The 21,477-nt window shown below is 39.3% G+C and overlaps 1 protein-coding gene across 14 annotated transcripts in view; it reads left to right on the top strand.

Annotated features, from left to right (window-relative positions):
- The window catches only part of TP53BP1 (tumor protein p53 binding protein 1), an 89,142-nt gene that overhangs the window by 11,269 nt on the left and 56,396 nt on the right, over positions 1-21,477 (top strand). For 4 of the 14 annotated variants that reach the window (XM_067029109.1, XM_067029107.1, XM_067029111.1 and 1 more), the window contains exons 1-5: positions 11,603-11,768; positions 12,342-12,526; positions 12,795-12,888; positions 13,120-13,204; positions 20,797-20,918. In XM_067029109.1, the coding sequence (XP_066885210.1) occupies positions 11,762-11,768; positions 12,342-12,526; positions 12,795-12,888; positions 13,120-13,204; positions 20,797-20,918 (493 nt within the window). In that variant the 5' untranslated portion in view covers positions 11,603-11,761. Of the gene's footprint in view, positions 1-11,602; positions 11,769-12,341; positions 12,527-12,794; positions 12,889-13,119; positions 13,205-20,796; positions 20,919-21,477 lie in introns of those variants that run through there. The other 10 variants (XM_067029105.1, XM_067029108.1, XM_067029104.1 and 7 more) reach the window with 5 other exon arrangements.

The raw sequence follows: 21,477 nt of genomic DNA, 5'->3' as shown, positions 1-21,477 counted from the left end.
CTGTTTTCATTAGCCATCTTATTAATGATATTGAGTTTTTTCAGAAATGGTTTTATATATGTAATAGAATAAAGAAAATAAATAAATAGTTTTAATGTTATCAGGAACCAAGATGTTGATTATACTAGAAAGAAATACAAATATAGAATCAAGAAAGTTGGATAAAATCCCTGAAATCGTACATTTAGTTAGAAAAAGGCAAACAATGACCAACTCAGTAGTAACAAGCATCCAACCATCCAAATTGTGGTCTTTAAATGCCATTTACTACTAAATGAACCAAGACTTCTTAGAGAAACATCTGATTGTAGATCTGAGGCAGGAAATAAACAAGATGAACCTGGAACATCTTGTTATATCAGAAAGCAAGGAAGCTATCCAAGACTACTGCAATCATGTCAAGAGAAATCTGGGGCTAATTTGAAAGGACTTCCACAGCCCAAAGATGGGACAATATGTTTTTTTCTTTTTTTAAAATGGACTTGGGTTCTCTTTATTTTTTATTTTACTTATTTAAAAATTTTTAGCTGCATTGGGTCTGCGTTGCTGTGCATAGGCTTTCTCTAGCTGCAGCATGCAGGGGCTACTCTTCATTGCAGTGCGTGGGCTTCTCATTACGGTGGCTTCTCTTGTTGTGGAGCACAGAGCATGGAGCACAGGCTCTAGGTGCATGGGCTACAGTAGTTGCAGCACGCGGGCTCAGTAGTTGTGGCCCGCAGGCCCTAGAGCACACCAGCTTCAGTAGTTGTGACTCGCAGGCTTAGTTGCTCCACGGCATGTGGAAATCTTCCTGGATAAGGGATCGAATGCGTGTCCCCTGCATTGGCAGGTGGATTCTTAGCCACTGCACCACCAGGGAAGCCCCAAGGGACAATATGCATTTCAAACTGAAGAATAATTGCAGTGGGTTGAAGCACACCAAATGTGTTAAAACCCATAGTTCATAGTGATACTAAAAACAAAAGTCTCATCAGTCATCCAGTATGCTGGAGAATTTCATTATTTAGAGAACTACTCTCTATAACATGAGAACCTCAACTCATTATTTTGAAAACTAGTAAATCAAAGGAAAGAATCAAACATTTATCCTGCCATTCCTTAGGTAATCAAATATTTGATGAAGGGAAAGTTCTTATTTATAGAAGAATTCCAGCTAATGAATAAAGATAGTGTTCCAAAATTAGAATATCACTCTTTTACAGCCCCTCATGAAATAATGCAGCTAGATTACGATTACCAGTGACTGCTGAGCCGTCAAGTAAAAAGATGGTAATATTTGAACCTATTAATCAATTGTAACAGAACAAAAATACATTAAACCAGATGTTATATGCCTCCTGATGAGATGCAATAGGAAGTTTATGATACCAGTTATTCTTGCCAAGAAAAGGAACATAAATCTGAACAAGTATACCTATCTGTTCATTTATAAAAAATAAAATTATTTATTTATTTATTTATATTTTTATTTTTGGCTGCATTGGGTCTTCCTTGCTGCACGTGGGCTTTCTCCAGTTGTGGTGAGCAGGGGCTACTCCTTGTTGTGGTGCGCGGGGAGTCTCCTTGCGGTGGCTTCTCCTGTTGCGGAACATGGGCTCTAGGGCACGCGGGCTTCAGCAGCTGTGGCGCGCAGGCTCAGTCGCTCCGCAGCATGTGGGATCCTCGCAGCCCAGGGATTGAACCCATGTCCCCTGCATTGGCAGGCGGATTCTTAACCACTGCGCCACCAGGGAAGTCCGGAAAATACTTTAAATGACACAACAGGGATGCAATCAGAAAAATCCACAAAGTTGGAAATTTTACAGAGCAAATGATGTTATTTAATCAACAAATAAATAAATTTAGGAAATAAAAAAGAGGAAGACTTACAGATTAAAAGAAGCCTAAGGTAAGTATCATCCAAATGCAATGTGTAAACTTTGTTTGGAATTGTAAAAAAAAAAAAAATTATGAGACAATTGCAGAAACTTGAACACTATATATTTGATAACATTAAAAAATTACTGTTAATTTTCCTTGAGTGTGTTAATGATATTATGTTTAAAAGATTCTCTATATTTAACACACAGACAAGTATTTATGGATGAAATGATATGATGTCTGGGATTTTCTTAGAAATAATCAGTTGGGGGGAAGTGGGTGGGGATATAGTTGAAACGAGATTGGGCATTTATTGCTGGAGAGGGTGTGGAGAAAAGGGAACCCTCTTACACTGTTGGTGGGAACGTAAAGTGGTGTAGCCACTATGAAAAACAGTATGGAGGTTCCTCAAAAAACTAAAAATAGAGTTGCCATATGGTCCTGCAATCCCACTTTTGGGCATATATCCAGACAAAACTGTAATTTGAAAAGATGCATGCACCTCAATGTTCACTGCTGCAGTATTTACAATAGCCAAGACATGGAAGCAACCTAACTGTCCATCGGCAGATGAATGGATAAAGAAATTGTGGTATACACACACACACAATGAAATACTACTCAGCCATGAAAAAGAATGAAATAATGCCATTTGCAGCAACATAGATGGACCTAGAGGTTATTATATTAAGTGAAGTAAGTCAGATAGAGAAAGACAAATATCATATTATATCACTTATATGTGGAATCTAAACTATGACACAAATTAACTTATTTACGAAACAGAAACAGACTCACAGACATAGAGAACAGACTTGTGGTTGCTAAAGGGAAGAGGGGAAGGGGAGGGATAGATTGGGAGTTTAGGATTAATAGGTGCAAACTATTGTATGTAGAATGGATAAACAACAAGGTCCTACTGTATAGCAGAGGGAACTATATTTAATGTTCTGTGATTAAATCATAATGAAAAAGAATATGAAAAAGAATGTATGTATATGTATAGCTGAATCACTTTGCTGTACAGTAGAAATTAACACCACATTGTAAATCAACTATGCTTCAATAAAATAAGTTTTTTAAAAAGATTGGGCATTTGTTGATAATTGTTGAAGTTGGATGATAAGTACATGGGTTATTTTTTCCTTTCTATTAAAAAAGAATGTCTCCAAGCTTTTTGTTATAAACAGCAGGAGGGATGAAGTTGCCATCAACTGAGATGGAGAAGGCTGCAAGTGGAGCAGATTTGATAGAATGAGTTCAGTTTTAAACATGTAGAGTTTAAGATGTCAGTTGGACGTCCAAATGGAGATATTGAATAGGCTGTTAGGTATATAAGTTCAGGATTTGGGAGCGAGGTCAGGGCTAGAGATATAAAGTTCGGAGTCATTGGTATATAAATGGTAATTACAGCAATGAGACCGGATGAGATCAGAAAGGAGTGAGACTAGACAGAGCTTAGAACACAGTAAATGCTCAATAATATTCATTATAACCACATGATTAAAATTCTTTCTTTTGATTTCTTCTTTGCACTCCTACAGCACTTTTATTGTATCTTATATTATAGTTATTTGTATATCTCTCTTTGAAGAATATGGGCTACTTATTTGCGGAGCTTCCACCAATTTGGGCTTATCTGATGTTTCCTCATGATCAGATCAGATTATGAATTTTTGGCAGGAATACAATTAAAGTGATGTTGTTTCCTTCTCAGTGTATCATATCAAGTAACACGTGATGACGTTTTGTCCCATTACTAGTGATGTTAACTGGGATCACTTCATTAAGTTACCAGACTTTTTCACTGCAAATTTACTACTTTCTGTTTGTAATAATTCAGTACACTTTAGGGAGATAGTTTGAGACAATGTAAATACCCCCTTTTCCAGCACAGTACTAGTTTTAGTATCAATGATATTTATTTATTTTAAATCATCTTTATTGTAACACATTAAAAAGTGAATGAAATATAAATGTACAAATGTATGAATTATAAATACAGTAAGTCCCCTACAGATGAACGAGTTCCATTCCGAGAGTGCGTTCGTTAAGTCCAATTTGTTCGTAAGTCCAACAAAGTTATCCTAGGTACCCAGCTTAACACAATTGGCTATATAGTACTGTACTGTAATAGGGGTTTAAAAAAAATAAATTTATTTGTTTATTTTTGGCTGAGTTAGGTCTTCGTTTCTGCGCGCGTGCTTTCTCTAGTTCCGGGGAGCAGGGCCCCTTTGTGCTGCTGTGCGCAGGCTTCTCATTGTGGTGGCCTCTCCTGATGCAGAGTATGCGCTCCAGGCTCATGGGCTTCAGTAGTTGTGGCACACGGGCTTAGTTGCTCCACAGCATGTGGGATCTTCCCGGTCCAGGGCTCGAACCAGTGTCCCTTGAATTGGCAGGCGGATTCCTAACCACTGTGCCACCAGGGAAGTCCTGTAATAGGCTTATAATACTTTTCACACAAATAATACATAAAAAACAAACAAACAAAATATAAAGAAAACATTTTTAATCTTACAGTATAGTACCTTGAAAAGTACAGTACACCAGCTGCCAAACAGGGACTGGATCAAGTGAAGAGGCAAGAAGAGTTACTGAGTAGTGGAGGGAGAGGAGGTAGAAGATGGCAGAGCTGAAGAATTGTCAGCAATAGGAGACGGAGGGCAAAAGCTGCAATTTCACTTATGCATGACGTTGTTGGCATAGTTTCTGGTTCCTTGCTGGAACCAGAGGCACATTCGCATCTTTGAAAGCTTGCAGCTTGAAGGTTCATATGTAGGAGACTTAACTGTAGTACACATGTGTAATGCCTCTAGTAAGAAAATAGAATTTCCAAGCACCCCACTTGGCTCCTAAAGAATTACAACCTCTTTATACCCTCTAAAATTAACCACTAGGCCTGACTTAAAAAAATATATATATTTATTTATTTATGTTGGCTGTGCCGGATCTTAGTTGCGGCACGTGAACTCTTAGTTGCGGCACGCGTGTGGGATCTAGTTCCCTGACCAGGGATCGAACCTGGTCCCCCTGCATTGGGTGTGCAGAGTCTTACCCACTGGACCACCAGGGAAGTCCCTAGGCCTGACTTTTGTTGCATCATATAATTTCTTTATTATTTTTTAATGATTTAGGTATGCATCTTTATTAAAATTTAGTTTTGTCTCATTGAAAAACTTTTTTATTATAGTAAAATACACATAACATAAACTTTACCATTTTAAACATTTTAACGTGTACAGTTCAGTGGCATTAAGTACATTCACACTGTTGTGCAGCCATCACCACCATCCCACTCTGAAACTTTTACATCTTTCCAAACTGAAACTCTGTGCTTATTAAACAATAACTCCATATTCCTCCCTTCCTCCAGCCTTTGGAAACCACTGTTCTACTTTCTGTCTCTGTAGATTTGTCTATTCCAGGTAAATAAATGGAATATAAATGGAATCATACAATATGTGTCCTTTTGTATCTGGCTTATTTCACTTAGCACGTTTTCAAGGTTCATCCATGTTGTAGCATGTTGGTAACACTCTTGATTCTTATTCTGTAGTGCTGGCCTCCAGGAAATTAGGGACTGGAAAGAAAAACTGAGAGGGAGGACAAGAGCCAGGAACTCTGGAGTCATAGGATGAGAATTTTATTTTATTTTTAAAATTTATTGTTTTTTAATTTATTTTTTATTGAGGTAACATTGGTTTACAACGTAAGTTTCATGTGTACAACATTATATTTCTACTTCTGTATACACTACGGGGTGCTCACCACCAAAAGTTTAGTTTCCATCCATCACCATACAGTTGACCCCCTTAGCCACTTTGTCTTTACCCAACCCCTTCCTCTTTGGTAACCCCTACTCTGTTCTCTTTATCTGTGTGTTTGTTTTTGTTTGTCTTGTTCATTTATTTTTTGTTTGTTTGTTCCACACACACATGGGTGAAATCATATGGTATATGTCTCTCTCCATCTTACTTAATACCCTCAAAGTCCATCCATGTTGTCACAAACGGCAACATTTCATCTTTTTTTAAATGGTTGAGTAGTATTCATATATATATATATATATATATATATATATATATCTCACATCTTATTTTCATCCATTCATCTGTTCATGGGCATTTAGCTTGTTTACAGGATGAGAATTTTAAAGAGGAGGGAACCAGCAACACTATCAAACATGATAGAGGTCAAAGCTAATAAGATGACTTGACAAGAAATTTTCAGAATCAGTTATTAACAAACATTTTTAGAGTAACTGCTTTGTTCTAGGCACTAGATTTATGGAGGTTAAAGCTAGATTGCAAAGGATTATGGAGTTACTGGTATGGAGAAAGCAGAATTTGGAGGGCAACGACCAAAGAAAGGCCTGGAGCTTGATAAAGAAGTGGAGTGGAGGGGAGATGCTACTAGGATGTGGAGATTTGAATGCTTCTATAAGGAGAGGGAATGAGCCAGAGAAGGTAAAATGGCAGGCCCCCATCAGTATTCAGATAGACAAGGATTCTATTTTGTTCCCCCCTCATACCACAACCTTCTGTTTCTACCTCTCTCTTTCCAGGTAAGCAGCTTCTGGTGGAGTTGAGCTCTTTGGATTAAACATTTGGAAAGGTGGAAGGGAGAAAACTGCAGCTAATACTGCAGTCACAATTGTGCTTGGTGATGTGTGTTTGAGAGACTCAGGTTGATAAGAGGGCCTACAGCTAACTGGTTGGCTGGAAAATTAAGCAACCTGGAAGGGGTGACAGTGTGCTGCCTTGGTGGGATTCTGCTAATGTGCCTCCAGGGCCTCATCTATATTTTGGTGTGGCAAAGTTGGGGCTCTGGAAATGTTTGAAAAGTGGGTTAAACTGAACAAGGATGATAAACAAAATGTGATATATACCTACAATGGAATATTATTCAGGCTTAAAAAGGTAGGAAATTCTAACACATGCTATTAAAATTACAACATGGATATACCTTGGGGATATTATGCTAAGTGAAATAAGCCAGACACAAAAGGACAAATATTGTATGAGTCCATTTGTGTGAGGTACCCAGAGTAGTCAAATTCATGGAGACAGAAAGTAGAATGGTAGTTGCCAAGGGCTGGAGGGAGAGGGGAATGGGGAAATAAATGTTGAATGGGTACAGAGTTTTAGTTTGGGAGGATAAAACAGTTCTGGAGATGGATGGTGGTGATGGTTGCATGTCAGTGCACTTAATGCTGCTAAACTGTACATTTAAAAATGGTTAAAGCGGTAAATTTCATGTTATGTATATTTTACCACAATAAAAAAAAGAATAAGGGCTTCCCTGGTGGCGCAGTGGTTGAGAGTCCGCCTGCCGATGCAGGGGACACAGGTTCGTGCCCCGGTCGGGGAAGATCCCACATGCCGCGGAGAGGCTGGGCCCGTGAGCCATGGCCACTGAGCCTGCGCGACCGGACCCCGTGCTCCGCAACGGGAGAGGCCACAACAGTGAGAGAGGCCCGCGTACTGCAAAAAAAAAAAAAAAAAAAAACAAAAGAATAAGAGCCATGTGGCAAAATGTTAACAACATGTGAATCTAGGTGAAAGGGTTTATGAGAGATCATTATACTGTTTTTTTATTATACTATTTTTGTAACTTTTCTGTTGCTCTGAAATTTTTTTCAAAATAAAAAGTTTACTTAAAATTAACAGGAGGACGTTCTGTAGAGGTAAGGTATAGAACAGTTAGGATTGCTTCCACTGCAGGGGTTGCAGGTACCTAGTAAGCATATCAGCCTGGTGTTAAGAAGCTAATATACTATCATAGGCAGTTATTGACTACCTTAGGCAATTTGTTTTCACATTTTAATCATGTCATCACCTCTTTGTTGACTTAACTTCTTCATGTGGAATTGACAACTTTTCATTTTTCTCCTATTTTCTTTATATTATTTTAATTATTATGAATTCCTAGAACACTAGGGACACCCATATTTAGTATTCAAATAAAAATACATTCTAAAACAAAGTTTTGTATCAACTGTTTTGTCATTTCTTTGTCACTGTTCTCCTCAGTCATGGATATATAAAACCCCTGCAGTTAGACAGACAGGGTTCTCACAGATTCTGAGACATTGTGCAAATTATATCATCTCTCTAAGCCTTAGTGTCCTCATCTGTAACCCTCAAAGAGATATGAGGCTTTTAGGTGAGAAAATAAATGTAAAACAGAGCACAATAGGGACTTCCCTGGTGGCGCAGTGGTTAAGAATCCACCTGCCAATGCAGGGTTTGAGCCCTGGTCCAGGCAGATCCCACATGCCACGGAGCAGTGAAGCCCAAGAGCCACAACTACTGAGCCTGCACTCTAGAGCCTGCGAGCTACAACTACTGAAGGCAGCGCGCCTAGAGCCCGTGCTCCGCAACAAGAGAAGCCACCTCAATGACAAGCCCATGCACCACAGCGAAGAATAACCCCTGCTTGCCGCAACTAGAGAAAGCCCACGTGCAACAACGAAGACCCAACGCAGCCAAAAATAAATAAATAAAGAAATAAACCAACAAAAAACCCCAGAGCACACTACCTGCCACATAGTATAAATGTAATACATGTTAATAATGAATTATATCATTGGTATATGACTGGGCATGATTGTTTAGGTCCAAGTGCAACAGAAGGCAGCCTAGGGGTCAGAATAATTCTATGTTAGATATAAGTCAGTTTGTAATACTTTAATATTGCAGCTTAAAAGGGATATGTGATAGTTTATCATTAAATTTAGTACTTATCCTCAGTAAAGTTCTCTGCCACTAAGCTTCAAAACTATGAGTTTCCAGAGGAAAACCATGAAGCAAATGTAAAGGTTGGTGAATAGTGTCTGTGAGGTAGGGTTAAACCATCTGGGGTTCTTTTGCTTAGAGAAGTCTGTGAGGAGACCTCAGAAAAAGACTATCAAACTAAGTATGTAGCATTTATGTTCATTGTTTGATTGGTAGAATTATTAGAACAGATGAGATGATCCCAGCCTTAGGAGAATTTGTCCATGTTTTAAACTTGCCAATTAAAGACAATATGAGTGCGACTTCCTTGGTGGTCCAGTGGCTAAGACTCTGCTTCCAATGCAGGGGGCCCGGGTTCGATCCCTGGTGGGAGAACTAGATCCCGAATGCATGCTGCAACTAAGAAGCTCAGGTGCCAAAACTAAGCCCGGGAGCAGTCTAAATAAATAAATGAATATTTAAAAACGAGGATCCTAATGTAATACAAATTTAAAAAATGAGATAACGAATAAGATATTAAAAAAAAAATTAGGGGCTTCCCTGGTGGCATAGTGGTTGAGAATCTGCCTGCTAATGCAGGGGACACGGGTTCGAGCCCTGGTCTGGGAGGATCCCACATGCCGCGGAGCAACTAGGCCCGTAAGCCACAACTACTGAGCCTGCGTGTCTGGAGCCTGTGCTCCGCAACAAGAGCGGCTGCGATAGTGAGAGGCCCACGCACTGCGATGAAGAGTGGCCCCCACTTGCCACAACTAGAGAAAGCCCTCGCACAGAAACGAAGACCCAACACAGCAAAAATAAATAAATTAATTAATAAACTCCTACCCCCAACATCTTCTTAAAAAAAAAAAAAAAGGAAAAGAATTTAGGTTAGATAATTAGAAGAAAATTTTCTGGCAATGAGGTCTGTTAAACTTCAAAGTGAGTTAACATAGTGTCTGATGGAATTTTCTGACGGAATTTTCTTGTCTGGAGGGCTTTAGAGGTAGATTAGATTTCTCGGAAGTGGCCTAGGTAAAGATGCACCTGTAGATAGGCAGATATGCTGAAGGTCCTTTGCAGTCTAAGAGTCAATAAAGGACTTTGGCTCACCTAATTCTAATCAGGCTGTGACTGATTAGACCATCCTGCCGCGTTTTCTGATCTTTTGGGGTAATTTAATGATTAATTTCATTATCATCCTGCTTAACAAGGAATTCACAGTTTTTCTTTACAGTTTTGTTTTGTTTTTTTAAAAGCTCTTGTTCTATTTAGTAATGGGAATAGCTCAGGCTCATTTGTTTATTTATTTTTAGTCATGCTTATCGAGGTTTAATTTACCCTTTTTAGTATATAGTTTTATAAGTTTTGACAAACATACAGTCGTTTGTCAAATGAGCAAGAAAGCCTGCTTATTTATGTCTTGCTTGGTGATGGGAAATGCAGTAGCAGGACAGAGAAGGGCAAAAATATAGTGACTTTGGGGAATTTTTATGGTAATCAAGGTCAAGATTTGTCACATCAGGACCTGATTGTTGGTGTCCTCTCACATCGAGCAGATGAATTCACTCTGTCTACCTAGTGTAGTCAATATTGACCTTACCTGGTTTTTTTAGGATTAAATTTATTTGGTCACTGGTCTTCTGCAGCATTGGTGGGGGGGGGGGAAGAGAGGAGTCAATTATAAATGATTTCAAGATAAAGCAGTGGGATGCGTCTCTGTGTGCTCCATTCCATTTATTGCTCCACTCATAAAACATTCTGGTGACCCTAATTATATTCTAATTATAGCAACAATAGATTCAAGATTTTTCAGGAAAGTTTCATTTCAAAGAGTCTGTCCTTTTGTTCCCATAAGTAACATATACTGAGATGACATGCTTTGATAGGGAGAACATTCGTTGGTAGGGAGCTCCACTTCAGCTTAGCCTATATCAGGTATTGAATTGGGTATTTACAGAATTGGAGAATTATGGTTGGGCTGTGCTTAAGTCATACTGAGGCTGGCGTAGAGAGAGAAAACTACTTGCTATTGAATGCCTACTATGTATATGCCTGGCAGTGTGCTAGGTGCTTTCCCTATTGACAGCTGCTCTGGTTAGAATTCCATCCCAGATCCCACCACCACTTAAAAACAAAAATCAACACCCCCTGCAAAAAAAACCAAAACCAAAACCATATTCCTCATGGGGCCTCCTTCATTAATACAAGTCACAGCTGCCACACCCTCTATAAGACCTCGGCACCATAATTAGGATAATAGACTCTCAAGGATTCGAGGGACCTTTGAGGTCATCTAGTTAAAGGGGCGGCAGCTGTTCTCTTCACCACCGAGTCTGTTACTGTGCTCAATTGTCTCAACCGGACGTGCAAAACATGTCTGGGTCTATGGTCTCTGTAGGCTGCAATTCCACAAAAGATAGGTCAACGATAAGCAAATGTGAAGCTTGAACTACGACGTTTCAGACTGGAAAGGGCAATGGGGAAAAATATGGTTTACCGGGGCCCTCAGACAATGTAAATGGAAAAAAAAAATTTTTTTTTTTTTAAAGAACTGGCAGAGACGTAATGTGAAGCCCTTGAATTCGGGTAGAGGCCTACAAAAGGGATCCTGATTGACCCGGTAAACCCCAAAGAGTCCTCTCTCTTCAGTTTCACACTCTGAAATTCTAGCCATCCTGGATCTTCTTTGCCCTTTTATTAGAAAGCCGGGAAACCCTCTCCTTTTCCACAGAAGAGGGTGAGAGAAGGGGCCTTATGGTGCATGAACGATAGAAGATTGGTCTTTTCTCTTATGTCTGACTAGTGGTACAAACAACCGTCCTGGAGGCAGGGGAATATATTTCACGCCCTCTCAAGGTCCCTTCGGTTCAAGGATACTGTCATTCTCCGACTGTATTACAGGGACGGCCTGCAAAGTCCAGGCTGCCATGGAAACACGCCGCCGTGTTCCTTTTTCTTGCGTGGGGCGGGGCACTCCGCCCAGCCACCAATCATCCACAGGCTTTCTTGAGTGGCGGGCAGCAGCAGCGAATGGGCGAGCCGATACCGCGTGACGCGACGGGAAAGGGGGAGTTCGCGGCCCGTGGCGGCGGTGGCTACCGCGTCGACCTGGGGATCGAGCTGGAGGGACCTCGGGAGCGTGCCGAGATCTCTAGCTGGAGCGCGAGGGACCTCCCGCCGGGATGCCTGGTACTCTTTGGAGAAAAGTGGGGGAATAGTAGGCTCTGAAGGCTTGGGTTTCGGGTCTGAAGGGGATGGCAGACCGGAGGGGGCGGGGTGGCAAGCATGGCGGCGGTGACAGGGAAAGGGTTGGAGGGCCCTGAGGAGGGGGTGGGGTAGCCCTAGTTAGGAAGGCTGGGTGGTCGTGAGGAAGCGTGAAGGCCCATGGGGGTTAAGACGAGCAGAGATTACAAAGAAGCCTTTTGGGGGGGTGTTAGAGGCGTCAGAAGGACGTAGGGTGAGTTGTGGGGGATGGAAAAAGGGGCGGGGAGAGAAGAGGTTAGGAAGGAGGGGAAAGGGTGTCTACGGGAAGGTGATGGAAGCGGGAGAGAAGGATAGGCAGGCTGATTGTAAATAACGAGGAAATCGGGCCTTGGAAGGTATGATAGGAAAGTGATTGCAGCGATTATAATGTTCTAATTGGAAGAGTCCTACACTGGCCCCCTTTTCCAGATCTTGTACTTCCGCCCATTATTTAAGCTCAGACTGAATGAGGAAGGCTAGTAGGTTACACAGAACTGATCTTTTGTTATTCCATTCCAGGGGAGCAGATGGACCCCACTGGAAGTCACTTGGAGTCAGATTTCTCTCAGCAAGACACTCCTTGCCTGATCATTGAAGATTCTCAGCCTGAAAGCCAGGTTCTAGATGATGATTCTGGTTCTCGCTTCAGTATGCTATCTCGACACCTTCCTAATCTACAGACGCACAAAGAGAACCCTGTGTTGGTGAGTGATAGGTTGCTTGGAAATGATTGAGTAGATTTTTTTTTTTCCCCTAATCTAGACCAAGCTGCAAGTAAGTACTTAGGAGATCACTATCTTTTGGATAAAGTTGGCTGGAAAATAAAATCATTTTCACAAAAATATGTATCATTTTGGATTACTTCATATATAGTATATTATGAAATGTATATTTCATATTATGTACATATATTATGTATGTATACATTATGTATATTTTCTGGGATGTTTATTATATATGTATATTTTCTAGGATGTTGTGTCCAATAGTGAACCAACAGCTGGAGAAGAACAAGGAGACAGTAATAGCAGCTTCAATGAACATCTGAAAGAAAACAAAGCTGCAGGTGAGGTCCCTTTTGCAAGGGTGCTCTTGTTGGAGCTGGGTGGATATAAACATTATGTGGTTGTGGTGAATTTATGTAAGGAAGTCTGGCACAGTATCTGGTGCACAGTAGGTACTTAAAAGGTTGGTTTTCTAATGTAGCTGATTAGATTGATATTGTCTGCATTCTTGAATTTGTATTACAGTTTGGTGGTAAATGCCTTTTCTGCTAATATCCACTTATTTTTTTCAGAGTCTATGGATTCTTCTCATTTGGACACATGTGGTTCCATCAGTCAGGTCATTGAACAGTTACCTCAGCCAAATAGGACAAGCAGGTATACTAGTGTTTGAGGGAATTTATTTAAATGTATTAGTGGATCAGTTTTTTTATCTGTATCTGTTGTCTCATTCCAAGGATAAAAGCATTAATCTTATTTTTGTGAATTAGGGAGTGGGATTTGAGAATTGTATTAACTAGCATTCTGTTGGTACTGATAGCTGGAATCTCTTTTGTGAAGGTGGTAACATTATTTTTGAACCTACATTATTCAGATTGTGATCTGCCTTGTGCATGTGAAACAAGCATTCCTTATTCTTAGCTTGGATATGACTTATTACTAGAAAAAATAATCAAAAAATATTTAGGTATATTATCAAAACAGTTAAGCAGGGTTTCTACCCACCAACCAAAGAACCTCGCCAGTTTTAGACCCAGAATGTTTAATTCACACCCTAAACGGTATTCAGTTTTTACTTTGTCTCCTGTATATCTTTACATTGTCCACTTATTGAGTTTATCCTCTATGTTAGGCACTAGATGGGATGTTTGATATATACTGCCATTTAATTTCATCCTTAAAGCAGTTGTACGATGAACACATTATATTACTTCCCTCACTTAGGCGGGGAAGTGATAGGCAAAGAAGTTAAAAACCTTGCTCTCGAATGCATTGCTAGTAAGTGACAGAGCTGGGCTTTGAGTCCTTCTGACTCAAGTGTTTCTCTTTCTTTTTTACTATTCAACACCCAAATTCTCCTAAGATCAAAGGAGAACGTAGGAGTCTTGGGGTGGTGGAATAGAAAAGGGAGGTAGTCAGAGAGGAGGATGTTAGTTTGAGGTGAAAGACTAGGGTTTTATCTCAAAAATAAGTGCTTTTTTGTGTATGTATGTTTGTGTTCTATTTAATACTCTGTGTTTGCACTTAAATTTTTTCTCTCAAATCATCAGTTGGATGCTTTAGAACAATCCCCAAATTGGTGGACTTATTTTGGCCTGCAGGTGGGTATGAGTTGGCCGACACATAGTTGTAAAATATATTTGAATTAGTTGATAGAATTTAAAAATAGGGAAATTTCACACAGAACTTAGATTTCTAGCTTCTGGGATTACTAGGCTGGAAGTAATGCAACTGTTGTATTATTGGCAGCAGCTGGCTGGAGCTGTGAGGAGCCAGCCTCTGCTTAGATAGGGCATGAGTGCTATGGTCTGTCATAGTGCCTGTAACTCACTGTTGTCTTTGGACACTGAGGCCAGGTATTCTTTTTTCATTTATCCTAGGGCTTGTGCTTTTGTTCTTAAACCCAGCCACTTAACTCATTTATGTTATCATTTATGTTACCTTTCTTTGCTTTTTGTAGGCATTTAAGTTTTTGTGATACCTCTTTAGGAACATGTGCCAGGCTTATCTGTGTTTTTGTGGCTTGGCATCTGAGTTTGAACCAGTGGGGACAGAATGCATGTGTACCCCTTGTTATAAATGAATGGAACTGTTTGAGAAGTCTCATGCTACTTCTTTTCCCTTTTTGCATCAAGGCATTGCTCTTTGCTTAAAAAAAAAAAACTTGAATGCTTACATTCAGTAAACATGCAGGCATTGTGGTAGGTGTTTTAAAGCATGTTTGCCATCATGGAGCTTAAAATTTAATAGGGGAAGCAGATGTTACATAATTACATAAATAGCTATTCAGTGAGAACTGTGATCATTGTAAAGAGGGAAAAAATAGGGCTTCCCTGGTGGCACAGTGGTTGAGAGTCCGCCTGCCGATGCAGGGGACATGGGTTCGTGACCTGGTCTGGGAAGATCCCACATGCCGCAGAGTGGCTGGGCCCGTGAGCCATGGCCGCTGAGCCTGTGCGTCCGGAGCCTGTGCTCCGCAACGGGAGAGGCCACAGCAGTGAGAGGCCTGCATACCACCAAAAAAAAAAAAAAAAAAGAGGGAAAAAATAGAATATATAACCTAACATGGGGGATAAGGGAAAACCTCTTTGAGAAGGATGATCTAAACTATAAATACAAATTTGTTAGGCATAGTTGAAGGGCTGGGGAGAAGTGTGGCATGTGGGAGGAGGAGTTTTCCAGACACAGGGAGCAGCATGTGTAAAGGCCATGAAAACTGCAGAGAATGTGGGGTTGATTGCAAAAGAATGAAAGCTCTTCAAAACACATGTATACTGATCTCTTTATGTTGTCTTTATTCATTAATGCAGATATTTTGAGAAAGGATGTTTGTGAACTTTTATATATCATAAAATTCCAAAAGATCTTCCTCTCTTATCTAATGTCCTATTGTGATGTAAGCCTGTGGTCCTAAACATGAAGTGTCCTAAAATATGATGCTGAGGATATTTTTATTTCCCCGTTAAACATTTAAGAAAATTGAGATGTTTGTAGATTCACATGCATTTGTAAAAAATAATACAGAGAGATTCTTTGTGTACTTTTCCCATTTTCCCCCAATGGTACCACTTTGCAAAACTATAGTATACTTTCACAACCAGAATATCAACATTGATAAAATCCAGTGAACTTACTCACATTTCCCTGTATTAATTTTTATACAGCTTAATCACCTGTGTAGGTTTATCCACCACTGAGGTCAAAATGCGAACAGGAGCTCCAGTGTTGCCCTTTTATAACCACACCCACCTCCCTCTCCTGCACATGAACCTCTGGCAACCAGTAATTAAGGCCATCCTCTGGGGAATTCCCTGGTGGTCCAGTGGGTAGGACTCAGTGTTTTCACTGCTGAGGGTGTGGGTTCGATCCCTGGGTGGGGAACTAAGATCCAGGAAGCCGTTCAGTGGGACCAAAAAAAAAAAAGACCATCCTCCGTTGGTAAAGTTTTATCATTTAAAATGTTATATAAATAGGATCATACAGAATATAATCTTTGGGGATTGGCTTTTTTCAATTAGCATAAGTCCTAGGAGATCCATCTGAGTTGTTGCATGTATCAGTGGTTTGTTCCTTCTTATTGCTGAGTAGTGTTCCATGGTATGGATGTACCACAGTTTGTTTAACCATTTGCCTATTGAAGGAAATCTGGGTTGATTCTAGTTTTTGGCTAATGTAAATAAAGCTGCTATGAACATTTGCATACAGGTTTTTGTAAGTCTTCATATCTCTAGGATAAATGGCCAGGTGGGCAATTGCTGGGTCATTTGCCTGTTCAGTTTTTTTAAGAAACTGCTGAACTGTTTTCTAAAGTGGCTGTATCGTTTTACAGTCCCACTAGCAGTGTATGAGACATCCAAGTTCTCTCCATTCTCACCAGCATTTGGTGTTGTCACTATTTTTTATTTTAGCCATTCTGATAAGTGTGTGATGATATCTCATTGAGGTTTTAATTTGCATTTCCCTAATGGCTAATGATGTTGAACGTCTTTTCATGTGCTTCTCTGCCATCTGTACGTCCTCTTCAAGGAAATGTCTGTTCATGTCTTTTGCCTATTTTCTAACTGGATTTTTAAAATTGTGCTTTGAGACTTCTTTATATAGTCTATGTATTAGTCCTTTGTAGCATATGTGGTTTGCAAATATTTTCTCCTACTCTGTAGCTTGTCTTTTCATCCTCTTAAGAGGTTTTTTCCATAGAGCATTTTTTTTGTGTGTGTGGTACGCGGGCCTCTCACTGTTGTGGCCTCTCCTGTTGTGGAGCACAGGCTCCGGACACGCAGGCTCAGTGGCCATGGCTCACGGGCCTAGCCGCTTCACGGCATGTGGGATCTTCCCGGACCTGGGCACGAACCCGGGTCCCCTGCATCGGCAGGCAGACTCTCAACCACTGCGCCACCAGGGAAGCCCTTATAGAGCATGTTTTTAATTTTGATGAGATCTGTTAAATATTTTTAAGAGTAATATAAATACATAATTCATTTTAAAAAGAACTTATTATGAAAAGCAAAGAGTCCATTCCCACCATTGGTCCCCTTTCACAGAGGTAACGCTTTTTAAGTGTTTGTGCTTTTATTTCTTTGGGAGGTTATCTTCCTAGCTCTTAATACCATTGTAAAACTAAGTAACACTGTTGTATTACCATTTCTTGTTTTATCAGATTAAGACACTTGAGTTCCATAATGAAAGACGAGGTTTTAACTCACAGCAAAATTTTCCTAATTTTTGATGGTAATTGTTTTATTTCTTTTATTGGCTACTTCTGTTTTTCTAAATAATATATTTAAACCTTTGTTTTCTTTTTCCATCAGTTTTGGATAGTGGAGAAAAGTTTAATAACAGTACTATTTTTTGTCTATAATTGGATTAATTTCAAGCCTCTTCTGATTCACCTAATCATTCTAATTAAATATTTATAGAGTATTTCCTATATGCCAAGCACTGTTGAGTTTTGGAGATACAAAGTGATCAGAAGAGATAAGAAACCCTAGACCTTAATGGAGCTTACGTTCTGGTATGGGATATAGCAATACATGATAGATAAGTAAAAATATATAGTATCTTAGACTCTGATAGGGCTGAAGAGAAAAATAAAGCAGAGAAGGAGATGGGAAACATCAAAGGAATTGCAAGTTTAGGTAGGGTGACTTGGGGGATGATTTAGTGATGTGACATTTGACTAAAAAATCTTAAGTAAGTGATCTCTGCTATTATTTGGGATAAATGTAATCCATGCATAGAGAACAGCAAATGCAAAGGCCCTGAGAGAAACATGTGCCTGGAATAATTGAGAAATGACAAGGAGGTTAGTGTGGCTGGCATGGAGTGCTTGAGAGGAGTGGGAGAAGAGGTCAGGAAAGTAAAGAGGGAACCAGAATATATAAAGCCTTACAGATCATTGTGAGGAATTTGGCTGTTACTCTTAGGAAAGTATTTAACGGTTTTGAGCAGAGGAATGACATGATCTGACTTAGATTTAAACAGGATCACTCTGGCTGCTGGATCAAGAATAGACTGAAGAGTATACAATTTTTATTTGTCCATTATACCTCGATAAAGCTGGGAAAAATAAAAATAAAAAAAAAAGCTCTTCAGATTAAATTTTAAAAGGAGTAATCTGAAGGGAGAGCAAGGGCAGAGTCAGGAAGGCCTACTAGGAGACTACTGAAATAATTTAGGCAAAATGTGACAGTGGCTAGACCAGAGTAGAAGTGGATGAGGAGTGGTGAAATTCTGGGTTTTTGAAAATATGATTCAAAGATAGATTGAATGTGAAGTATGCGAGAGATGAAGGAGGTAACAGTGATTCCATGTTTTTTGTTTGGGAACTAGAAGAATGGAGTTGCTGTTAATTGAGATGAGAAGACTGTAGGGGAAGGTCAGTTATAGACCTGTTAAAGTTGAGCTGCCTTTTCAATTGCCAGTTGGAGGCAGTAGACAATGTGAATGTCTGGAGGAGGTCTATGCTGGAGATTTAAAATTGCAGAGTCATAAGCATATGGATGATGTTCAAAGCCATGAGTCTGGATAAGATCACTAAGGGGGTGAGTGTAGGTGAAGAAGAGGTCCAAGGATTCACTGTGCCTACGAGCATTAGGAACTTGAAGAAAACCACCAAAAGAGACTGAGTATGTGGTTTGTGCTGTCTTTCATTGCTATTCTACTTTTTGTCATACATGCTCTTGACTCTTTCCCTATGTTTCCTGAGGTCAGGCATCTGGTCCTCCCAGTTGTGTAGGTAACATTCTGTTTTATTTTTGTGAAAGTCTTTATTCAGTCCTTTTTCTCTTCCTTGGATCATGGTCGCCAACTCTGCAAATTTATGTTTTCTTCTCTTTTATGCTTATTAAACTTATGCTTAGTGGTCTTTATATGAAATGTTAAATGGGTAGAAAGTTACAAGGAGGCAAAAATGTCATCTATAATTCTGCCACCCAGAGGCTAATTGCTGTAAACATTTTGGCTTATTTTCCCTGTTGGTTTTTGTTGTTGTTGTGCACTTGATATACATAGTTGACACATGGGAAGTAAAAGTTCATGTGTTTCTTGACCTTTTTGCTTAACAACATGAGCAATTAATTTCCCCTGGCAATTAAAACTCTAAATAACATTTGCCCCAAGTTTTTTATCTTAAAAGTTTAAACCCACAGTAGAGATGAAAAGATACTATACATTTTTTCAGAAGATACTATGCATTTTTTCTGTGTGTGTGTGTGTGTAAAATATACTGTTTTGAAACAGAGTTGCAGAAATCATAGTTCCCTTCAAATACTTTAGCATTCATCCCCTAAGAAAAATATTATCCTATATTATCATAATACCCTTATCACACCTAAGAAAATATCGATTCTGTAAAACCTAGTAATAAATGCATATTCAGATTTTCCAAGTTGTCTCAAAGATGGCTTTATTATATATATATATATTTTATACAGTATCCAATCCAGATTTATGGTTTACATGTTGCATTTGGTTGTTTTGAACATTTTTAATGGCTGCATAAATTCCATTTTATGGTTATGAAATTAGTTAATCATTTACCTACTGTTGGGCTTACAGTAGGTTGTTTGTTAGTCACAGTGAACTTCGAAAGTAAGTTTGTATAAGGATCTTTTCATATTTCAAATTGTTTTTTACAGTTGAAATTACTAGGTATGAACATTTTTTAGAGCTCTTGATACATATTTCCCAGTTGTTCTGCAGAAAGGTTCTATTAGTTTATACTCATAAACAGTATGTGATAATGCTAATCTCACCTCAGGTTTGGGCAGCACTGAATAGTAGTACAGTATTTACAGTTTTTCTTTTCTAATTTGATTGGCAACAAATGGTTTCTCTGATTTCTTACATGTTTAAAGATACTTGTATTTCTTTTTTTTGTGAGTTGTCTTTTCTTTTGTTTGTCCATTCATATCTTGAGCAGCTTCTTACGAGTTCCTTGTATATTATGAAGACTTTTTTTTTTTTTTTTTTTTTTTTTTTGCGGTACGCGGGCCTCTCGCTGCTGTGGCCTCTCCCGTTGCGGAGCACGGGCTCCGGACGCGCAGGCTCAGTGGCCATGGCTCACGGGCCCAGCCGCTCCGCGGCACGTGGGATCTTCCCGGACCGGGGCACAAACCTGTGTCCCCTGCATTGGCAGGTGGACTCTCAACCACTGCACCACCAGGGAAGCCCGAGAAACTATTCTTTTGTTATATTGTTGCAGATATTTTTTCTAATTGTTATGTGTCTTTTACTCGTTTATCATTTTTTGACCTGTGATGTCTTCTTTTCAATACACAGACCTCTTACCTGAATTTTTTTCAGCCACTGTGGTTCTATGTTATGTATTCCAAGAATTTTTGCTAAAATTCTTTTGCGAACTGTGTTCTATTAAATAGATGTATTTTTGAGCCCCTTCTCTGCACATCTAATGCACATCTTCTCTTGTCACTTGTCAGTAATTCTCTTGAGTGCAAGATTTTTCTATCCCTGCTCAGATTTTTTCAGAGAAAGATAAAAATCAAGTATGTTTGTTTCTACCTTCTGTCTCTAATTTGTATTACTTAATTCTGTACTACAATGTTTTGAGTTGTTAACCTTTTAGGTGCTTTTTGTAGAAAGAAGCAATAATGGGGTGAGATTTTTTACTTTTTCAAATTTGCTTAAAACGTTGTTGGTGTGTGGGGAGTCACAATAAAATTTAAAGAGTTCTTTGAGCAAAATATCCCGGCCTATCTGCGAACACATGATTGTGTCTTTTTGCTGTATAGTGTTTCGGGAATGTCAGTGGAATCTGCTCCTCCTGTGGGTGAAGAGAAGGAAGAAGAGGTGGAAGAGAAGGAAAAGGAAGGAGATATTTCAGAGGATACCACACACTCCCTTGGTGCTGAAGGTAGCTTTATGCCTTTTTCAGGATAGTAGATTGGTCTAACCCCTTTAACATGAGCATGCAGATGTCTAAATTTCTCCCTTTTATCAGGTTATAGATTTCTTATCATTAAATTGAGAATAGTCATTAGGAAATTTTCTGGTAGTCTAAGATAATCCACCTAATTTGGTGTTCAGGAATTTTTAGCTCATTTTTTAGCCCCCTTTCTGCATACTGACTCCTACTTCTTTTGTATTCATTTGTTTTTCAAATATTTTTGGGATGCATGCCTTGTGGTGTGGAATTACAATGTGAAGTACAGTGTTCTCTACGTGTGTGTGTGCAGGTTGGGGGGGCTTATGTGTTTCTTTAGAAAGTAGAAATAGTCTACCTTTATTAGGTGCTTGTAAGGTTTTATAGTACATAGTTTTGTTGTTTCATTATGCGTTTTCCCCCTTTGCTTTCAGTGCATTTATTCTTAATTTTATTTTGAAAAAATTTGGGGAGCAGGGCTTTGATGTGAAGGACTTAATATGACCTTCTTTTGCTAAAGGGCAGCACCTTGCATAGTACATAATGTTGT

The sequence above is a fragment of the Kogia breviceps genome, chromosome 3 (genome assembly GCF_026419965.1).
Source record: "Kogia breviceps isolate mKogBre1 chromosome 3, mKogBre1 haplotype 1, whole genome shotgun sequence".
Lineage (NCBI taxonomy): Eukaryota > Metazoa > Chordata > Mammalia > Artiodactyla > Physeteridae > Kogia > Kogia breviceps.
The sequence above is the reverse complement of the archived record's forward strand: the minus strand, read 5'-3'. Positions and strand labels throughout refer to the sequence as shown.